This window comes from Herpailurus yagouaroundi, unplaced genomic scaffold, assembly GCF_014898765.1.
Source record: "Herpailurus yagouaroundi ecotype Mexico unplaced genomic scaffold, PumYag 428, whole genome shotgun sequence".
NCBI classification, from domain to species: Eukaryota; Metazoa; Chordata; class Mammalia; order Carnivora; family Felidae; genus Herpailurus; species Herpailurus yagouaroundi.
The window spans coordinates 3,645,493-3,666,027 of NW_024412645.1; the positions used below are offsets into that span (position 1 = coordinate 3,645,493).

At 44.5% G+C, this 20,535-nt stretch overlaps 1 protein-coding gene across 4 annotated transcripts in view; it reads left to right on the forward strand.

Annotated features, from left to right (window-relative positions):
* Positions 1-20,535, forward strand: part of TTC28 (tetratricopeptide repeat domain 28) — a 632,666-nt gene that overhangs the window by 517,779 nt on the left and 94,352 nt on the right. For all 4 annotated transcript variants that reach the window (XM_040463780.1, XM_040463781.1, XM_040463783.1 and 1 more), the window contains 4 exons: positions 3,533-3,642; positions 5,855-5,984; positions 8,395-8,613; positions 10,590-10,755. In XM_040463780.1, the coding sequence (XP_040319714.1) occupies positions 3,533-3,642; positions 5,855-5,984; positions 8,395-8,613; positions 10,590-10,755 (625 nt within the window). The remainder of the gene's footprint in view (positions 1-3,532; positions 3,643-5,854; positions 5,985-8,394; positions 8,614-10,589; positions 10,756-20,535) is intronic.

A 20,535-nucleotide genomic window follows, 5' to 3' on the forward strand; every position in this document is an offset into this window, starting at 1 on the left:
GTCTGTGGTGGCCTCTCGGTGTACTCTGAGATCGAGTTCAGAGTCTACTCGGAAGGAAGGGTACACAGTTTGAGTGACCACCCCTGCTTGGAGTGAGGAGCTCAGAGGCCATATCATTAGTTCAACCCCAAACCGCGGTGCCCCCCCCCGGGTGTTCCTTAACAGCACAAAGGCGTTCCGTTGCCCAGAACATGTTACCTGGGTTGTGTAACACTGGTAGCCAGCTGCCCAAGGAGCTGATGCCCTCTCTGCTCTTCAGAGCCCTTGCCCTTGAGAGCAAACAACACTTTCCCATACAAGAGGAATCGTGTAAGATTTAGTCATGTGAAATTTAAGGGCCTGAATCCTAGGAAAAGACCCATCTGTTGCAAGCCCTGTTGTCCTTCTAGAAAATACGTAAACTGTAACAAAACTGTATAGAAGTCAATTTTGATGTGGCAGCTGAGATCTAATCCAGTCTGAGGGTCACTCCAGCAGTTGGCCAGGCTTCCTTCCCAGTGTATATTGTCCACAGTGCTTGAGCTGGTGCTGTGGCAGCCTTGTGCCTGGCACAAGTGACAGAAAGTGATTGCCCCTGCCACGGCCTTCTCTTCCTCCTCCTTCCCTTCCCCCTCCACCACTCCCAACCCCCACCCCCGCCTCTGCTGCTGTCAGGTTCCACGCAGCTACTACTCGGGAAAGCACTTCCCCTCACATGGGCACATGACATCTTTCCATCCTGGGCGGGAAAAACGGCAGATACGATGTTCTTGGCTCACTAGTCAAAGGAAATAGTTGCCGACTTGAAGTAAAAACTCTCATTTATAGTTTCTAGGGCTCTTCGCATATATAGTCTCTTTAATCGGATTTAATTCTCACAGTAACCTTGGGAGGTATGTCTTTATTCGCATTCACAGCCAAATGACCTGAGGCTCAGAGAGTCCAGTGGCTTGGTCCTGACCATACGGTCAGTCTGGGGTGTAATGGGGCCCAGCCCAAGGTTTCTAAGCCCAGGAACTACACAAGACCCTGTGCGGAGTTGTTTCTAACCTTCCAAGCCTCCTTGGGGAGGCTGGAGTAGTCAAATATTCCCCCTTACTCCTGAGCCCCAGCTGGGAAGCCAGGAGCGAGGGAAGCAGGAAGCAAAGTGGAGAATGGGCCAGGAGCTGACGGTTTGCTGTCATCCTCTGCGCAGACCAGGGATTGCTCTGGCCTGCAGGCTGAGAGGTTACCGAGAGGCTGGGAGCCACTTCCCAGACCTTCTCTGGCTCCCACTCAATGGCAGCTCTGCCTCAATGCATTAAATATGAGAGTTGGCTTTTGGTTTCCCGAAACTTGACTGTGGTAAAATTCCAACAGACTGGGGGCGATTTGCAGTTGAATTTGGGAAAACTATTAAATTCAGACCCAGCGTATGACAACCTCTCAGCTGTGTTCTTTTGTACTTCCTGAAATATTGTTTCCATAAAGCAGCTGCTTTTGCCCAAGACCTTGTAACATAATTCTATATTTATGGAAAACTCTCAATTTCATTTTTATTGTTTCTTGTAATTTTAAGTCTTGCAGAGATCTAAATTCTTACTGTGGCATCTCCCTGGTGTCTGTTCCGTGGATGTGCTCCACCAGAGAGCCTGGTGTGTCCCCTGAGCCAAGTTAGATGCCTCTTCTCATGAGCTGTTACAGGTGCGGGCACCTGGGAGGCCCTTTCTGAGAGCTCTGAGTCAGGTCTGCAGCATCTTGCACTGGGGGAACGGTTCAGTCAGAGACCACCTTGGCACTGTCTCCCTCTCTGGCTTTCGGAGAGGGCTGTGAGTCAGCGTCACCTTGCCCAGTGCACCAGAACCTCCCAGGTGGGGCCTGCTCTGAGATTTCTGTATAAGTGCTCCAGGTGATTTGTATAGACATCCCCGGTTAAAGCCACTGGTCTTGTCCAGCTTTCTCTCTTTTTGCAAATGAAGAAAGAAGCCTAGAGCGATTCATTGACCTGTGCAGAGTTACATGCAGCTAGTTCCTAGCAAACCAGACTTCAGGGATGCTGGACGGGTGGGTTAGATTCCTAAGAGGCAGAGGCAGATAGGAACAGGCAGGACAGGTACTATGTCTGCCTAGTAGTGGCTTTTAGTTCTTCATTGTTGAACCTGACTTTGGGCTGGAGTGTGTCCGACATGAGGAGATCCAGTGGGGAAAAAAGTCCTTGCTCACAGAGAACTTTCTAGGGAGGCTAGCTACCTCAATGAATTTTACTTCTGACTCATAGACCCAGATCTAGCAGGGATAGTCATATTGAAGAATTAATATGGTCAGCATGTTGAAGATTAAAACAACCAGTGTTCCCCTGATTGTCACCAAGAACCATCTTCTTCCATCTGTGTTCCTATTCTAGGAAGTATTTTAAAATGTGAATAATTTCCAAGTATTATTTTTGTTACCCAGTGACATGATTTAAACGTAATGTGGTGCTTCTAAGTTTTCTGAGTTATGTGCATTTTGAAATGCATACATTTTATGAGCGGGAACCTGAATATCACTTCTATTATCATCTCAACTGACTCCGTTCCTTTTCAAAAGTCAGAAATTGCATGGGCCCAGCATGCTCAGAGGCAGGCTCCCATGCACTCTAAATTAGATTCAAAAAAGGAAGTCCTTCCTTTGTGTGTATAGCTGTAGTGTGGGAGCCTTCATGGTGTCTTCTGCACAAGGGAACTCCTGCGTACAGAGGGCCAAATCATGAGGACAAAGCCATCTTGAGAACCACTTAGTGGCCAGTACAATAAATGGTTGCCCTCAGATTTGGCTCCCACAAAGCCCTGGAGGTGGCTGGTGTCCTGGAAGCCAGAAGCTTGCTGTAGGTAAGTGACCCAAACTGCAGGTGTCCCTCTGAAGGCCATTAGAATGAGGACAGTCTCATTTAAGGCTTTCAACTCATAATAGCACTTGTTCTACAACCCTGCTGGGGCACATCAAAGTCTCAGCCTTAAAGGAAAAACAGATTGGACATGAAATGCATCAGCGGCATCAGTAACAGAAGGCAGGGTCAGACTGTGTGAGCATTCTGCTTTGGGGGAGAACATCAGATGTGTCTCCCATAAACACTGACGGGATGCTATGTACGTGAGATAGGAAGAAGTATTAGCTTGGCTTCTGCACTTGACTATGGAACTGTCAGGAAAAAGCCTTTGCCTGCCAAAGAATTAAGTTAGATAAATTTATAGGCCAGGAGTTTTCATTTGCAAAGCTGGGGATTTCACATCTGGGAGGGGGCCAGGTTAGGTTCATTCATTTCACTGTTTCTGCCTGCCCTGCAAACCTGTTTCCTGCTGAGACCCATCACCTCAGCTCTTGCCGGGGCATCTTGGAGTGTCCTGGAAAGGTCGCTACCAACACAGAATCTGAAGAGAATGCTTACTCTGCCTTGGCTGATTGTACTTTTGTCCTGCAATTTATTTAGCTGTGTTAGCATTCTTTGTGTCCACCTGAGGCAGAATGCCCTGCCAGGACTCCTGGGCAGGGTGGAATTGTCTTTTATGTGTCCTTAAAATTTCTCTGATTTCAGGTTTAAGGTTAGCTGAGCAACTGGGCCGAAGAGAAGACGAAGCCAAAATTCGCCACGGTCTTGGTCTGTCCCTTTGGGCTAGTGGGAATCTGGAGGAAGCCCAACACCAGGTGAGTGGAGGAACACCTGTCCCAGGTGGATTTTGTTTCCAGAAGCACGGAAGACCTTGGGATTACTGTCCTGGTAGTGATGACATTTGCTGGAAGGTGCTATAACCTCTACCCTTGGGTCAATGTATAGGATCTCCGGCCCAGAAGTGTTGAACCACAATGAAGATTCTTACTCACTTGTATGATAGATTTCTCAATGATTTCTTTGGAATTCCTATATTATGTGCTACTTTTCCTCATTAAACCGTAATATGAAATTACATGCATTTTATGACAGAAGTAATTCAGGGAATTTGTGCCTTGGCATCCTAGAATGTTATGGTATTTTACTTTACTTTTTAAACTATGTTTTTAATTTTTTTATGTTTATTTATTTGTGACAGAGACAGACAGAGCATGAGCGGGGGAGGGGCAGAGAGAGAGGGAGACACAGAATCCGAAGCAGGCTCCAGGCTCGGAGCTATCAGCACAGATAGCTTGATGTGGGGCTTGAACTCACAGACCGTGAGATCATGACCTGAGCCGAAGTAGGACGCTCAACCGACTGAGCCACCCAGGCACCCCTTTACTTTTTAAACTATTAAAGGCAGTTTAAAGAATTAATTATTTCCTTGTTTTAGAAATTAAAACTTATACTGCTATAACGATTTTCAATTTTTCAAGTACAGTCACTCACTGAATTTATTCTTCACATAACCCTGTGAGGTAAAATGACGACCATCCCGTTTATAGAAAAGAATCTGAGGCTCCAGATCTTGCCCAAAGTCACATAATTAATTAGTGGTAGAGTTGGGGATACTAAGTCTAAGTCTCTTAGTCTTGGAATTCTTTCCATTAAAAAAATTTTTTTTAATGTTTATTTTTTAGAAGGGGGGGAACCACGAGTGAGGGAGGGGCAAAGAGAGTGGGGGAGACACAGAATCCAAAGCAGGCTCAAGGCTCTGAGCTCCCAGCACAGAGCCTGACGTAGGGCTCGAACTCTAGCCGCGAGATCATGACCTGAGCCAAATTCTTTCCATTTTTTAAATTTGCATGAACTTAAAATTCTATGCTGTTTCCAGCATATAAATATTAGAGAAAAGTCTTGGGGCACCTGGGTGGCTCAGTCAGTTGAGTGTCTGACTTTGGCTCAGGTCATGATCTCGCAGTTAATGAGTTCCAGTCCTGCATCAGGCTCTGTGCTGACATCTCAGAGCCTGGAGCCTGCTTCGGATTCTGTGTCTCCCTCTCTCTCTGCTCCTCCCCTGCTTGCTCTCTCTCTCTCTCTCTCTCTCTCTCTCTCTCTAAAAGAAATAAACATTAAAAAGAGAGAAAAGTCTTGTAGTCTCATTGGTGGAGAAACCACTTAAAGCAGCAGGACAGTGTCTTTTTTTTTTTTTTTAAGTATTTTATTTATTGAGAGAGACAGAGTGAACGAGCACGTGCATGCAGAGGGGCAGAGAGAAAGAGGGAGACACAGAATCCCAGGCAGGCTCCATGCCGACAGTACAGAGCCTGATGTGGGGCTTGCTTTCATGAACCATGAGATTGTGACCTGAGCAGAAATCAAGAGCCAGCTGCTTAACCGACTGAACCACCATGGTGTCTTTTTAGGAACGTCAAGCATCTGGTCCTGGGGGTGTCCCTGTGATCGGGTGTGGCTCCGGAGGAAGCCAGGGAAGACCTGACCCTGGTCACTGTTGTGGAGGGTGGTGTTTGATTTGGCTGAACTGCCAGCAAAAAGCTGCCCTCCTCCTGAAAGTGTGGCTGCCTTAGCTCATTTCCCCCAGTCTCGGCCATTTCCAGCCTGCCTGCTCCCCACTTGTTCTCATTCCAGTCCTTGGGCTCCCTGAGGCCTTGGTGGTAAATTACAGCCGCTTGATGACAAGGGGAGAGGCCTTTTGTTTGTTTTAATCCAAATCAGCACTTGACTAGATTCATAGCTGGGTTTTTTCCTCCCCCACAACTTTCACACTGTAAGTCCATAACCTTTGGTTTTTAGATCCCCTATTCTAATTGAGCACATAAACTATAATTTATGTGGTGTGATCTGATTGATGCCTTTTCAGGTTCACGAGGACCTAACTGGAAATAAAGATTCATCCTTTGAAACCTTCTAAAAAATCATTTTTACGTCGTGCACCAAGTCGTGTGCAGAAGTTGTCTCTGGTCATTGGACAGCCGGACGGTGGTTTCCAGGGAGTGAATAACGTTCTCTGTGTCCTGCTTGCAGCTCTACAGGGCATCGGCCTTGTTTGAAACAATCCGACATGAGGCGCAGCTGAGCACGGACTACAAACTGTCCCTCTTTGACCTGCAGACTTCCTCCTACCAGGCCTTGCAGCGGGTGCTCGTCAGCCTTGGTGAGAGCGGCTGGGGTTCCCGCTTCGTGCATGTGCACCTGTGTGTCTGAGTCGTTCGGCGATGGCTGTGACCAAATACGATCTGTTGTGACGACAGTGAAGCCACAACTGCAACCCAGTCATTGAACCTTTGTTGGTTTCATTCAACAAATATCTGTTGGGCGCCTACTATGTGTGGGCTGTATGCCAGCCCTGGGGGCCTGGTTCCTGACTGAAGAAGCAGTTAGCCCGTGGAAAGGCAGAAGTCAGTGAGTCCGTATGGTGTGACGAGAGCGAGGGTAAAAGAAACTCGGGTGCTGTGAGAACAAAGCGTTTTGGCGGACAGACCCAGGAGCTAGAGAAAGTGTCCTGGGGATAGAGATGCTTGAGCCAGGCGTTACCCCCTCAGGTTCCCTCTCACCGTTAATACCTGGGGGGAGTACCTGAGGAGATGCCTGGCCTCTTCCCTGTCTCCTCTGCCACACAGCTTTCACTTTGCTGTCAAGTGAATGTCTTTACCGTCTCGGTCTGCCCTCCGGGCTGGGGCGTGGTCAGGGGTAATTCTCCCGGGCCTGGGCGCTGCATCGCACTGGGGCAGCATGTATCTCCCTCACCGGCGCCTGAACAGTCGCCTCTTCCCGCTCCCCTGCCCTCTGCCTCTTCTCAGGCCTGTCCGGCTCTGCAGACCGTCTCCCCAAACCCAGAACTCGGGTGGAGGAGGTATTCGGCAGAACTGACAAGGTCTTGGAGGTTGGATGTCGAGGCCTCGTCAGTAACCTGGCCTCTGCTGCGTGTCTGTGAATGCTCAGAACTTCCCCTTGAAAAACTTATCTATTAAATGTGCTCATTGCCTGGGATTACAATTTATTATCTATTATAATCACAGTGTTAAGTCTGCCTAACACTTTGGGGCCGATTTTCCAATGTGCACAGAAATCATCCCTGCTGTTCCAGTTAATAACTTAATAGGGTAAAAGAACACATTTGCATACACACATATAAATCCCCCCTTTCTACTGATGCTGGAACTGCAGGAAGCTAGGCATCCTTGACGTGTCTGGGAGTGGCAGCATCTGGTCTCCTGCCTCTGCCTGCTCTCGCTTTGGACCCTCATTCTGACAAATCTTCTATATCTCTGTTTATGATGCAAGCAAAGCTTCTGCATTATTTTCCTTCTAAACACTCTAAACAGTCCTTGCTTGAAAGCATGTTGCTTTCTATTTTTTTTGTGCCCTCATGTTTGTGCATTAACTTCTAAAGTAGATAACAGACTAGTGTCTTAGGGAAAGCGAGCTCAGAAATTGGACTGAAAGACTAAGAAGAAGCTCTGAAAGAGAGAAGCAGTTTCAAAGAACTAAAGGCTTCAGAGGTTTAAACCCTTTCCCCCTGGGGACAACAAAAGCAGAGAAGAAGCAGCAAGTGTGTGGGAGCCTGGAATGGAATGAAGGATCAGCTCTCACCATAATAATATCACCTTTCTCTATGTGGTACTTTGAATAAGCTATCCAGGCATCCTCACACACAGCACCGCAGTTAATCTTTACAGTAGCCCTTCGAAATAGGCAGGGTGACTGTTAGGACCCTCCTTTTGAGACCAGGTCAATGAACGGGGAAAGGACACACTGAGCAGAGGGCCTGGCTTGTGTAAAGGCAGAGAGGTATAACTTGGGAGTGGGGGGCTGGTGTGCAAGTGGGGCTGGACAATGCGATGCATAGAGGGGCCACAGCTAAGGGAGATAGAAAGATGGTCAGGACTTTGCACATCTTGGAGGGTTTGTCTGCCAAGGCCAAATCAGAATCGAAGTTGAGCAGCAAAGTGAGAGGGGTAACCGAGTGCAAAGCATTAGGTCCAAATAGCTAAAGTGAAGGGGGTCGGAGGCCAGGAGGCCAGGGAGCAGCTCAGGCTGTGGGTTGGAGAACGAGCGGGGCTGAGGACCATCCTCTGAACAAAGTTGACTCTCTTGGGGGTGTGGCTGCGGATGGGGGGAAAGTGGCTTAGGGTGGTGTGGAATCTGAAACTGTGGGGTTTTATTTTTTTCTTCTTAATGTTTATTTATTTTTGAGAGAGAGAGAGCATGCATAAGCAGGGGAGAGGCAGAGAAAGAGGGGGACAGGGGATATGAAATGGGCTTGGGGTGTCAGTAGAGAGCCTGATGCAGGGCTTGAACTCATGAACCAGGAGATCATGACCTGAGCCGAAGTCAGACGCTCAACAGACTGAGCCACCCAGGTGCCCCTGAAACTGGGGTTTTAGAAGAGTAGGCACTGTACTTAGCATCTGAGGCAGGGGGTTGGGTTTGAAACTGAGACTGGGCCCCACATAGGGATGCAGAGACAGTAAGGTTTCTGCCCAGGGCCTCTGTGGCCGATGGCCCTCGGTGGACAAACACACTCCCCAGGGATTCCTCACCTTATGACTTTTGTGTCCTAGGCCATCATGATGAAGCCCTGGCTGTGGCAGAAAGAGGACGGACGAGGGCATTTGCCGATCTTCTGGTAGAACGACAGACAGGACAGCAGGACTCCGACCCATACTCCCCAGTCACCATTGATCAGATCTTAGAGATGGTTAATGGCCAGAGGGCACTAGTGCTTTACTATTCCCTGGCCGCTGGCTACCTGTATAGCTGGCTGCTTGCTCCTGGGGCAGGTAAGATCTCTTTCTGTGGGAACCGGCAATTAAGACGCTAGACTGCGAAAGTCTAAGGAATAGAGGTGGAAGAGGTGCATTACCATAGATCAGACTAAGGAGCTGACGTCGGCTTTCAGCAAAACCTCAGCCACGGCGGATATTCCATGGCGGGGTGGTCAATTAATAAGACAGCCCAGCTTTCCCATTCCCCCAAGAAATCGCTGCTCCTCGCTTGGTGAATGTGGAAGCATTTATCAAGGAACACGAAGAGCAGGAGGAGTAATTTCACCAGCAGCCCTATTTTTAGGCAGCTGTTGTTCATTAGCTAATAAAGCGCTGACTGTAAGTCCTAACGAGTTCTTTCTAGATATGATTTAATAATTGTGACCCTTTGTCATGGTAAACAGACTAAAATGAGAATGGCAACTCTTGTCACAGTATATAAATGAAGTCTTATGCTTGGAATTTCTGAGTTTAGCAGAACCCATTTTAACCAGTTCTGTTGTAAATCTATTTTAGAAGTAAAAACCCCCTTTGATTAAATCGGCATTAAATGTTCAGGCTGAAACAGTTTCACTAAATACAGAACCACTAATTAGCTGTTAGGGCCATATTTTTTGCATAATAAAATGCTGATGGCTTTACCACGTTGGAGACACCAGATCCAATTAGAGTTTATTGACTGGGGAAGTGGATCTTATAATTGGGAACCTTGAAGAATGGGCTTCTTGACTATCTGTAAGCCAGTTTCAAGAAGTTCAACTGCCAGAGAGAATTGACAAGATTTTCTTGATTGTGTTTCTATCCCTTTGATTAAAAAAAACAACAACAACAACAAAAAAAACAGATACGATGGCTAAATGACAACTCTCAGATGCCTCTTGGCTTCTGAGCACTCCTGCCCATACATTCTGTGCCTCAGCCTTATTTTTTATAATCTTTTCCCCTTAATCCCATGTTTTTTAATGGGCTTTCCATAAAGAACATTGTGACCTTTCTATGCTGAAGGTTTTAGTTGTGATGTTCATGGTGACTTGGTGAGTGTCAGCTACAATGGAATGGATCCCTGTGTATCCCAGCCCCCCCAGAAGGACACCGATACCTCGGAAGACACGGCTGGTGATGGAGGCATCAAGCTCTTTCTCTCTGTCATTGTTATGTTTTGGGGACATGATTTGACAGGTGGTATATCCAAATCTCTGTAATAATGAGCCATGTATAATGAGGCTTCTATTGTTTCTCTTTCCCTTCCTCTTTGCTCTTAATGAGACTCTGAAGCTTTCACTGGGGCTCTAATCCAATCAGAGAGGACCAGCATTTTCCGGGGCTGACACACCTCATTACCATTTGAGAATATGTCCTGTGTTTATTGCCAGAAAACCACTATGGATTGCTTCAGTTTCATGCAGCCATAATTTTTTGCTCCTTTAATCCATTAATGATGGTTGACCAGTTAGTCTTATTTAAAAATGGCTGAAAACATTTTTTATCTGGCCTTTGTACTACACATTTATTTTGCCTTGCTTTTGTGAAATGAAAGGTCTTTGAGTAACACAGTTTCCACTTGGCTAGTTGTATTTGTGTTCAGGATTTCAGCTTCTGGGGAGAATATACCTTGGCATGTTCGTGCACTATTCGAGAAAGAAAACCTTCCCTATTTGGTGCTTCTGAGAAGCCGCTATTTCAAAATACATATGAAGTCACCATTCCATGAACTTCTGAGTATATCTACAAAAGCAGAAGCCTTATGTTGAATTCCCTGGTTTCAAGCACCAAATTTGATGGCGGAAACTGTAGAAAGGGGTACTGACCAAATTTGGGAAAGCCCTCTCGTGACCTCGGATTTCAGGATTTCTTCACATTTCTTTGTGAAGGATTTCTTTCTTGATTGCTTTGGATGGCATACTTGCCAGAGAAGGCTGTGCCCCACCCTCCACCTCTCCCTCCTGAGACCCCAATCTTGCATAATGTTGGCTGTGCCTGTCTTGTTTCAGGAATTCTGAAGTTTCACGAACACTACCTGGGTGATAACACAGCGGAAAACTCCGGCGACTTCCAGACTGCCAGTAGTGCGGCCCTTCCAACAGCCACGAGCTCGGCCCTGGAGCAGCACATCGCCAGTGTGCGGGAGGCCCTGGGGGTGGAGTCTTACTACTCAAGGCAAGTGGTACAGCGTCCCTAGCCCCTTCTTCAGATACAATCCTAGCGTCGTTGGTTTTTTTCTTTCTTTCTTTTGTAAACAGCCTGTTCCAGCTAAATGGAAGAAATCTTTTGGAATTTGCACTTTTGTGCTTAGTCTATTCACAGTTGCTGCAGGAGAAACAAATATGTGTCTCTGGAGTGCAAACCCCTTTGTGGGCTGTCTTTATTCTTTCTGGTAATTTCCTTTCAGACAGGGAAAGGCCTCATCGGAGATGCCCATTTTCTAAGGAGGGTTTGTAGAATGTGTAAACATACACAGGACTTCGAATTTAACATCCCAGCTAATTAAAACTGAGATGATTTGGGGGTTATAAACCGATTAATAATGAGTTTGTTTGTTGTAGCTGAACGCCTGTCTGGGAAAGTAATTTGACACTAGTGACAGGATCTGTGCACAAATCTGTGTGCTGTGGGGATGAGGTGAAGGAAGTTGAACTCCTAGTATGGAGAACAGAGAAGGGAAGTGCTTTTTGCAGAGATTATAAAAGCTGTATGCTTATGGAAACATTTTATCATGATTGACTGTTTTACATATGGAAAATCACTTCTACAAGCACCCTGCTTCTGGGGAAAATCAAAAGAAGGGGGTACCATAGAGCTGGGTGGTAGCAGAATTTCCTGGCGTCCCAGTCTATCCTGTGCTTAACAAGTGTCAAGAAGGTCCATATGTCAGAGAATCTGCTGTGTTAGCTGGTGTCAGGTCCCCAGGACATCTGCTTGTCTCTTGAGTGATTTCAGTTGCAAAATCATGGAAATCCTAAGATATCCCCATAATTCTTTAGAGACGCTTATCCCAGACTCCCCGAGTGTGTGTTGGTCAATGCCAGCAGCTGGATTGATCTTTGAGATATTTATGAAGTTGGAGACGAGTTCTTAGATGCACTTGGATAATGTCATGTCAAGTGTGGAAGGTGCTGGAGGGTCTTCTAGCTGAACTCCTTTATTTAACAGAAGCCAGCATGGAATAAGACTGCTGACAGCCAAGTTAGTGTCAAAGCCAGGATCGCAACAACAGAGATCTCACCCAGACTCCCAGGCCACTGCTTGTTCTGTTTTTAATTATCAAAATTAATATCATATTTTGAGAAAATAGCCGAAGCATGTAAGAATGTCATCTCCAGCTTCTGTGTGCATAAAGTATGAACAGGCTTCAGCCACATGCACACAGCGTTGTCTTATTTCTTCTAAGGCTGTGGTGCATCCTGGGGCATCCCCTTCCTTAACCCTGGGTAGTAGTGTGGTGATTACAGGGGCTTGACAGTGTGGTAATCCCAAGAACTTGGAAGTAAGGCTGTTCTCTGAAATTTAATGATACATGACCATAAAATAGGTTAATCTAGGGCTGTGCAAAGCTGCTTCAGCAGACAGAAAGGCACATCAGCCAGTCTGATTCCACTGTAACCTGACCTAAGGTATTGCATATCCCAAGCGAGTGTTAAAGAGGATGGTTGGCCAGTGGTGGAAACACAAAATGAGGGAGAGGAAGGAGAGCAGATTTCGGCAGTGCCCATTTCTTTCACTGTCAAAGAAAGAATCGTGGCTAAGGGACTTGAAGTTCCATTGGAAGTCTGTTCCCATAGTAGACCTGCAGTCTTTATGCTCTCTTATCCTCCTGCCACCTGCCACCCCCTTCCACAACTATTGGAATACCTGCTTTGTACCGTGTGGCACCATCGTGGCCACACCTGGGTCAGCTGAATCCAAACCAACCATGATGGGGCTGAGCCTGTGTGAAAATATAGATTTTACTTGATCCCGGTCTAGATTAATATTCATCATAAGGAGGAAGGGGACTACCCTCGGACTCTTCCCAATGCCTACTCCCACCTCTCATTGGGTACCGTGTTTAACTCCAAACACTTGTGTCCAAGCTGTTCTTTTATATGATACTGGAGGTTGAGTAATTTTGCTTCCAGGTGACTTCTGAATTGAAAAAAATGGCTTTTGGATTATAGTTCAGTTCTTCATCAATGGGAGAGTGGAGGGACCGTAACTGGCTTATATTCCCCATGTTAATCTTTTCCTCTGCTGTATACAGACAAGTTAGGATGAGTCTTCGGGGATCTCTAGGTCAGGTGGCTTGATGCTTAGCATGACTTTGTTGGGCTGTCCTTGGTAGCTTCGATACCCAGTTTAGACTGCCAGAAGTAAGGTCTTTTCTGCTGCTTTGGACTAGTCTTACTAGAAATGTGTTCATATTTTGTGAGCTCAAACTCAAAATTGAACAGTTCAGTAGCATGATTTGAATTTACTAGAATGGAGTTTTGTGAGACTCTGGTTTCTGCCTCACAGTTTCATGAAAACAGTATGAAAATTTCAATGACAAATTATTTTTCATCTATTGAATTGTTAAATATTTTTAAAGTAGTAATGCTTAATAGTAATAAAGATGCAGTGAATGAGCAGTCTATACAGTAGGGATATAAAGTGTTCTAGCCTTTCTAAAAATAATTTGCCAGTAGTATCAAAAATCTTTAAAATGTTAATGCTGTGACCCCATAATTCTCACTTTGGAAATGGAGTAAAGAAGTGTACATAGGACTATTTGTAATAGGTCTATATATTATAGAAAATTTTAAAAACCTGAATGTCCACAATAATTGAAGGTCAAATTATTTTACATACATTAATATAATATTACACTGTAATTAAATTATGTTCACAGAGAATTTTTAATGACATAGCCAAATGTTTGTGACAAAATATTGTATGAAAAAATAGGATATAGATTTATTATATATAATATAACTTAAATTTTGTAATATATGTAAAATATGGGTATGAAAAGTAAGAAAAAAATCCTTGGAGGGAAACAGACTATAGTGTTAGTGGTAACTATAGGTGGATGGTAGAATTACAGATGCTTAGTATTTTATTCTTTATACTTTTCCTTATTTTCAGTTTTTTCACAATGGGCATATATTACCTTTTTATATTAGGAATAAATAGCCACGAATAAGCAATTCTATCACTCAAAGAGGGGGAAAAGGGAAACCTTTCTGTAATAGGTTTACAGAGAATAAAATCCAAGTTTTGAAGCCTGGCACCATGATCTAGCTCTAGGAAGCCATTCTGGGTTTATTTTGCATCTTGTCTCTTGGTGAACACCATGTTCTAGCCACGATACCTTTTTCTCTGTCCTCTGAATGTACCCTGTGCCTTCTCCCCCTTCACTCTAACTCAGGCATCTTTAACCACTGAATCTGTAAGTGCAGCTGCTCATTAAACATCCCTGCATGGGTATCTTCTGGGTATCTCTCATCTAAAATATCCAAATCCCAACTCTTGAGTTTCTCCATTTCTCTCCTAACTCAGTCATTGTAATACATACCACATCAACAGAATTAAGAACAAAAACCACATGACCATCTCAATAGTTGCAGAAAAGACATTTGACACAATTTAACGTCTTTCCATAATGGGGGGGGGGGAGGGAACACTCAACAAACTAGAAAAAGAAGGAAATTACCTCAACATAATAGAGTCCACGTATGAAAAGCTTGCAGCTAGTATCATACTCAGTGGTAAAAACTAAAAGCTTTCCCTGTAAGATCAGGAGCAAGGTGAGAGTGCCCTCTCTTGCCAGTTCTATTCAACATAGTACTGGAAGTCCAAACCACAGTAATTAGGCAAGAAAAAGAAATAAAGTCCTCCAAATTGCAAAGGAAGAAGTAAAATGATGCCTGGTCAAAGATGACATGATATTATATGTAGAAAACCCTAAAGATTATACCAAAAAAAACCCCATTAGAACAAATAAACAGGGGTGCCTGGGTGGGTCACTCAGTTGAGCATCCAGATTTTGATTTCAGCTCAGGTCATGATCTCACTGTTCATGGGATCGAGCTCCACATCGGGCTCTGCACTGACAGCATGGAGCCTGCTTCTCTCTGCTCCTCCCCTGCTTGCAAATGTACTCTCTCTCTCCTTCTCTCTCTCTCTCTCTCTCTCTCTCTCTCTCTCTCTCTCTCTCTCTCTCAAAAATAAATAAATAAACTTAAAAGAAAAAGAACTAATAAACATATTCAACAGAGTTGTAAGATACAAAATCAACACTCAAAAATCAGTTGCATATCTATATACTAACAATGAATAATTTTAGAAGGAAATTAAGAAAACAATCCCATGTATGATAGCATCAGAAGGAATGAAATACTTAGGAATAAATTTAACTCAAGAGGTGAAAGACTTATATACTGAAAACTGCAAAATATTGCTGAAAGAAATTAAAGAAGACACAAGTGAATGGAAAGACATGCCATATTCATGGTTTGGAAGAACTGATGTTATTAAAATGTCCATACTACCCAAAGCAATCTACAGATTCATTGTAATCCCTATCAAAATTCTGATGGCATTTTTTTGCAAAAATAGAAAAAAAAACCCTAAATTCATTTGGAATCTCAAAGGACCAAAAAAAGCCGAAGCAATGTTGAAGAAGCAAAACAAAGCCAAAGGCCACAAACTTCCTGATTTCAGAACATTACAAAGTTGCAGTAATCAAAACGGTGAGGTACTGGTATAAAGACAAAGACACACAGGCTAATGGAATAACATAGCCCAGAATGAAACCCCGACATACAGGTCAAGTGATCTTTGAGAAGAGTGCCAACGCTACACATTAGGGAGAAGGATAGTCTCTTTGACAAATGGTGCTGGGAAGACTAGATAGCCACATGCCAAAGAATGAAGTCGGACCCTTGTCGTACACCATATATGAAAGTTAACTCAAAATGAGTTAAAAACCTAAAACATAAGACATGACAGCGTAAAACTCCTAGGAAAAGCTTCGTGGCATTGGACTGGGCAACAGTTGCCTGGCTATGACACCCGAAGTACAGGTAACAAAAGCAAAATTACACAAGTGGAGCGACATGAAATTTAGACTTCTGCACAACAAAGGAAGCAATCGACAGAGTGCAAAGGCAACCTGTGGAATGGGAGAAAATATTTTCAAACCATGTCTGATAAGAGGTTAATATTTAGAGTATATAAAGAACTCTTACAACCTAACAACAAAAACAAACAATCTGACTCAAAAATGGGCAAAGGACTTGCATAGACATTCTCCAGAGAAGATTAACAGATGGCCAACAAGCACAGGAGAAGATGCTCAACATCACTAATCATCAGGAAAATGCAAATCAAAACCACAAGGAGAGGGGCGCCTGGGTGGCTTAGTGGGTTGAGCATCCAACTCTTGATTTCAGCTCAGGTCATGATACCAGGGTTGTGAGATTCAGCCCTGCAATTGGGCTCTGTGCTGAGCGTGGAGCCTACATAAGAAGACTCTCTCTTTTTCAAAATTAAAAAAAAAATCACGATGAGATGTCCCCTCACACTCGTTAAGATGGCCACTATCAAAAAATCAGAAAATAACAAGTGTTGGCAAAGATGTGAAGACATCAGAACTCTTGTGTTCTGTTGGTAGGAATGTAAAATGCTGCGGCCACTGTGGAAAAATAGTATGGAAGCAAAGGCGTGAAAGATACATGTGAATCTGTCTACTCTGTCCCCACCATGATAAGTATAGTGCAGCTCCCCATTGTCTCTATCCTGAACCACCGCTGCTGTCCCCTCTCTCTGCCTCCCAGTCCCCTTCAGCCAGAGTGACCCTTCATAGATGGATTTGGGACTGTGCTTCCTTGTCCTCCCCATCACAAAGTACCCCAAACACAATTAATCCCCTTCAAAGGTTCTGAGGGTTTTTAGACTTCACATTCCTTGTTGGCGGCCTGCAAGCCAAGGTGACCTGGCCTCTGCCCTTTGAATGGCATCTCTACTCCTTCAGCTTGACATGTCCCTGTGTGCCCCCCTTTATGCCCCTCCCCTTTCAAGCTCTTCCAAGGGCTTTCCTACCTTAAGGTTATGCTCATGCCCTTCCTTCTCTGTAAATTTCTTCCTACTGCTGTTGGCATGGCTGGTTCCCTCTCAGCCTTCCAACTCCTGCTTCAGTGGTAACTTTAGAAGTTTCCATGTTGATTTCATTCACCTCTGCATACCTAGGGCCTGGGGCAGTCCTGTGACATTGTATATGCTTACTAAGTGAGCAACCAGCTGACTCTGTGAATGAATTGAGTCCTTTTCCCTGCTGACAAAATTGCCTTACCTCTCCTACAGATAATTCTGATCACCCATTAGAGCCCTGTTCAATCACACCGTTTGCATCAGGACAACCCAGAGCCCCAGGTCCAAATCTGGTTTTTGCTCCCCCTCAGTGGTGCTTAATAATAGCACTTACTTCGTTCTTCCTTGCTTCCTAATCACCTGACTCGTGTGTCTTCCCCGGGAAGACGGTGCTACCATGGAAAGCAGGTGCTGTGTCCTCTCTGAACACGCGCTGCTAACACACTGCCTGGCCCGTAGTGAGATGTCCATAAATTTGAGTTCTGGTCACCAGAAGATGTGCTGTGAGCAGATTCTCTGTCCCTGCTGGGCTGATTTACTGATTCTCTCTTTCTAGTGGATGTAAAATACACTGTGCCCCTAGAAATTGAGTCTCCGTGCCTTGGGGAACACCTTCATTCAATTACCCACAGCCTGGCTGTGGTGTCCTTGTTATTCTGCAGACCGTTTTTGCTTTCCTTAATGGCATCTTGCTGCTGAAAGGAAGTACAGTGCTACAAAGGAGTTTCTGAAAATGGATTTAAAATAAAAGAACCGCTTTTATTAAGTGTTTAATAAGAATTCCAGTCCCTTCCTTCCTCCCAGATCAAAAGAGGCATAGATTGAAGCCACTGTACAGAACATGAACCTCCCATAAGGGAGATGTTATGAATTTCAAAACACATCTTCAGTTTTTAATTCTGATATTTAGCCAGAGTCTTGCTGTTTGCCTGGCACCTGGGACAGGGCAGTGGCACTTTGGCGTCGCTAAGCCGACCGGCGAGAAGACTAGTAGGTCTGGAAGGAGTGCTCCCAAGGGATTTTAAATAAATTGTGATTATAGACTGCACTCATAATAGGGGAAATATTCCTTCCTGGTAGTGAATATTAAACCTTGACAAATTATAGCTGTTATTTTTGTTTCTTTCAGTGCTTTTCCGTATTTCTAAATTTTTTACAGCAAGTTACTTTTATAATCCAGTACATTTTCTGACTTCATGGATTAATTTAGGTTGTGCCAGTTTGTAAATGCTGATGCCTTCAGTTAGTTCTAGACTGGTAACAAGTGGCAGTGGTTAGGTCTGACAAGTGTTGATGTGGGTCCATGCGATACCTCATATGCGGCTGGTGGAGAATAAACAGGAACAACTAACTGCATCAGAACACAGCTTGGCATTACCTTTGAGCGCTGAGCATTTACACAGCCTTTGACCCAGGTATACACCGTAGGCATAACATCCAAGAGACACTGTTGTACATGAGCAAGAATTTTTAGAACTGCGCTGTAAACAACAGCAAAATACCGGCAACTCACATGCCAACAGTGAGAGAGTGGATGAATAATAGTCCCAAAATGGAATATTAAGTAGCAAAGAGTTGAGCATCGATCGGTCAACCCAAACTTGCAGCTACATCTTAGAAATAGAATAATAGGTGAAAAAAGGCAGATCCCCAAATATGACCTATGGCTTGCTGTCCTCTTAATAGAGTTAAAACAACTAAAATAAAAACATGCTTTTAGGAATACAGTTAGATGCAATAAAACTTGTATAGAAAGGACAGGCAGGGGACCATGACCATGGGATTTGTGATGGAATTTTCCTTGGGCTCCGCAGGCAGGGGATGGGCTCCATGGGAGGTAACAGATAAGATATGTGTTATTCTCTGGCTTTTGTTTTGCATAGTGGTTTTGTGAGCACTTATTAAGTTATTAAAAATTACTAAGTAAGTCGATGAAAGCAGGCCATGCATGGATCAATCAAAGATTATGATGAATCCAATCCCAAAGAGATTCTCCCAACCCCCAGAAAAAAAAAAGAAAAAAAAAAAAAAAAGGCAGGTTTCTTAAACAAATTGCAAAAGCCAGATTGCAACTAGGACATATTTAATCCATGTAAATAGACAATTGACAGACTGATTTAAATTATTTGTATCTGTTCTTTTAAGCAAGTACCCAAGACTGCCAATGTTACACTGTTGGCTTATTTTAAGTTACAGTTGGTATTTGAAAGTTTAAAATTATTTTTATAATATTTTCTAACTCTGGCTTTTTGCTAATCAAGGCTGACCTTCCAGTTAATACAACCTAGTAAGTTTTTCTTTTAAAAATCAAATATTGGGGGCGCCTGGGTGGCTCAGTCGGTTGAGCGTCCGACTTCAGCTCAGGTCACGATCTCACGGTTCGTGGGTTCGAGTCCCGCGTCGGGCTCTGGGCTGATGTCTCAGAGCCTGGAGCCTGCTTCCGATTCTGTGTCTCCCTCTCTCTCTGCCCCTCCCCCATTCATGCTCTGTCTCTCTCTGTCTCAAAAATAAACAAACATTAAAAAAAATAAATTAATTAATTAAAAAAATAAAAATCAAATATTGGGGCACCTGGGTGGCTCAGTCGGTAGAGCATCCGACTTTGGCTCAGGTCATGATCACACAGTTCGTGAGTTCGAGCCCCGTGTCGGGCTCTGTGCTGACAGCTCAGCGCCTGGAGCCTGCTTCCGATTCTGTGTCTCCCTCTCTCTCTGCCCCTCCCCTGCTCATGCTCTGTCTCAAAAATAAATAAAACATTAAAAAAAATTTTTTTTTAATCAAATATTTTTTTTCTTATCCCAAATAGTTTCCAGAATTAGGTGAGGTTAGAGTGGATATAATAATTGGGGGGCATTTATTTTGTTTCTTAAAACAAAGAGTTTCCAATTTCATTCTAAATTAGGGTAGTACCATTTTGAAAATGTTTTATGAGCATGTAGTCAATCTGTGCCAGAGCTGGTTCTGAGCCTGGAGATACATGCATGAATAATAACTGGAATTCTTGGCCTTGCAGTAGCTCACAGTGTGAAACATGCAACAAATGTGTAAATTATTAATCCACCACGTGCAAAATGTTATGGTAAAGGTCTAAACAAAGAAGGCTGCACCTCACTCTGGCTATTTGGAGGTAAGGCAGTGGTTCAAGAGGCCTCCAGAGAGGTGACATCTGAGCTGGGCCCTGAGGAGTGAGGGGAGAATAGTCGCTGTGAGCAAGGGAATGCCTCCCCAGGTGAGGGCACAGAGGAAGAAAAGGCCCAAGGCCTCCTGATGATGAATGGCGATTTGCAAGAGGAGGTCCACCTGTCCTGTGCTGCAGAATTGTCTCCCACATCACAATCACTCAGCTGCTGCCTCCTGAGGCTCACCTCTTTGTTGCAGGATCTGAAGTTGGGCTCCTTTTCTGGTGGGTCTACCTGTCTGGGTCTCTTGTGTTCTGTCTTCTTGAGACATGGCTGGGTTCCAGAAGGCAGGTTTTATCCATCAGGTGACTCACTCAGGCTCACTATATGTGTTTGAGGGGGAAAAAAAAAAAAGATGATGCCAGGTTAGGGATTACATCACTGAAGGGACACAGCTGCAGAAATGAGTGGAACACACTATAGACTCTGGTCTTGGGCCCCTGATTTCCCGAATTTAGCTTCTTCCCAAAAGGCTGAATACAAAATAAGCTCAGAAACTTCGTTCGAGGGGCACCTACGTGCACGTCTGACTTTGGCTCAGGTCATGATCTCGCGGTCTGTGGCTTCAAGCCCCGTGTCAGGCTCTTTGCTGACAGCTCAGAGCCTGGAGCCTGCTTCGGATTCTGTGTCTCCCTCTCTCTCTGCCCCTCCT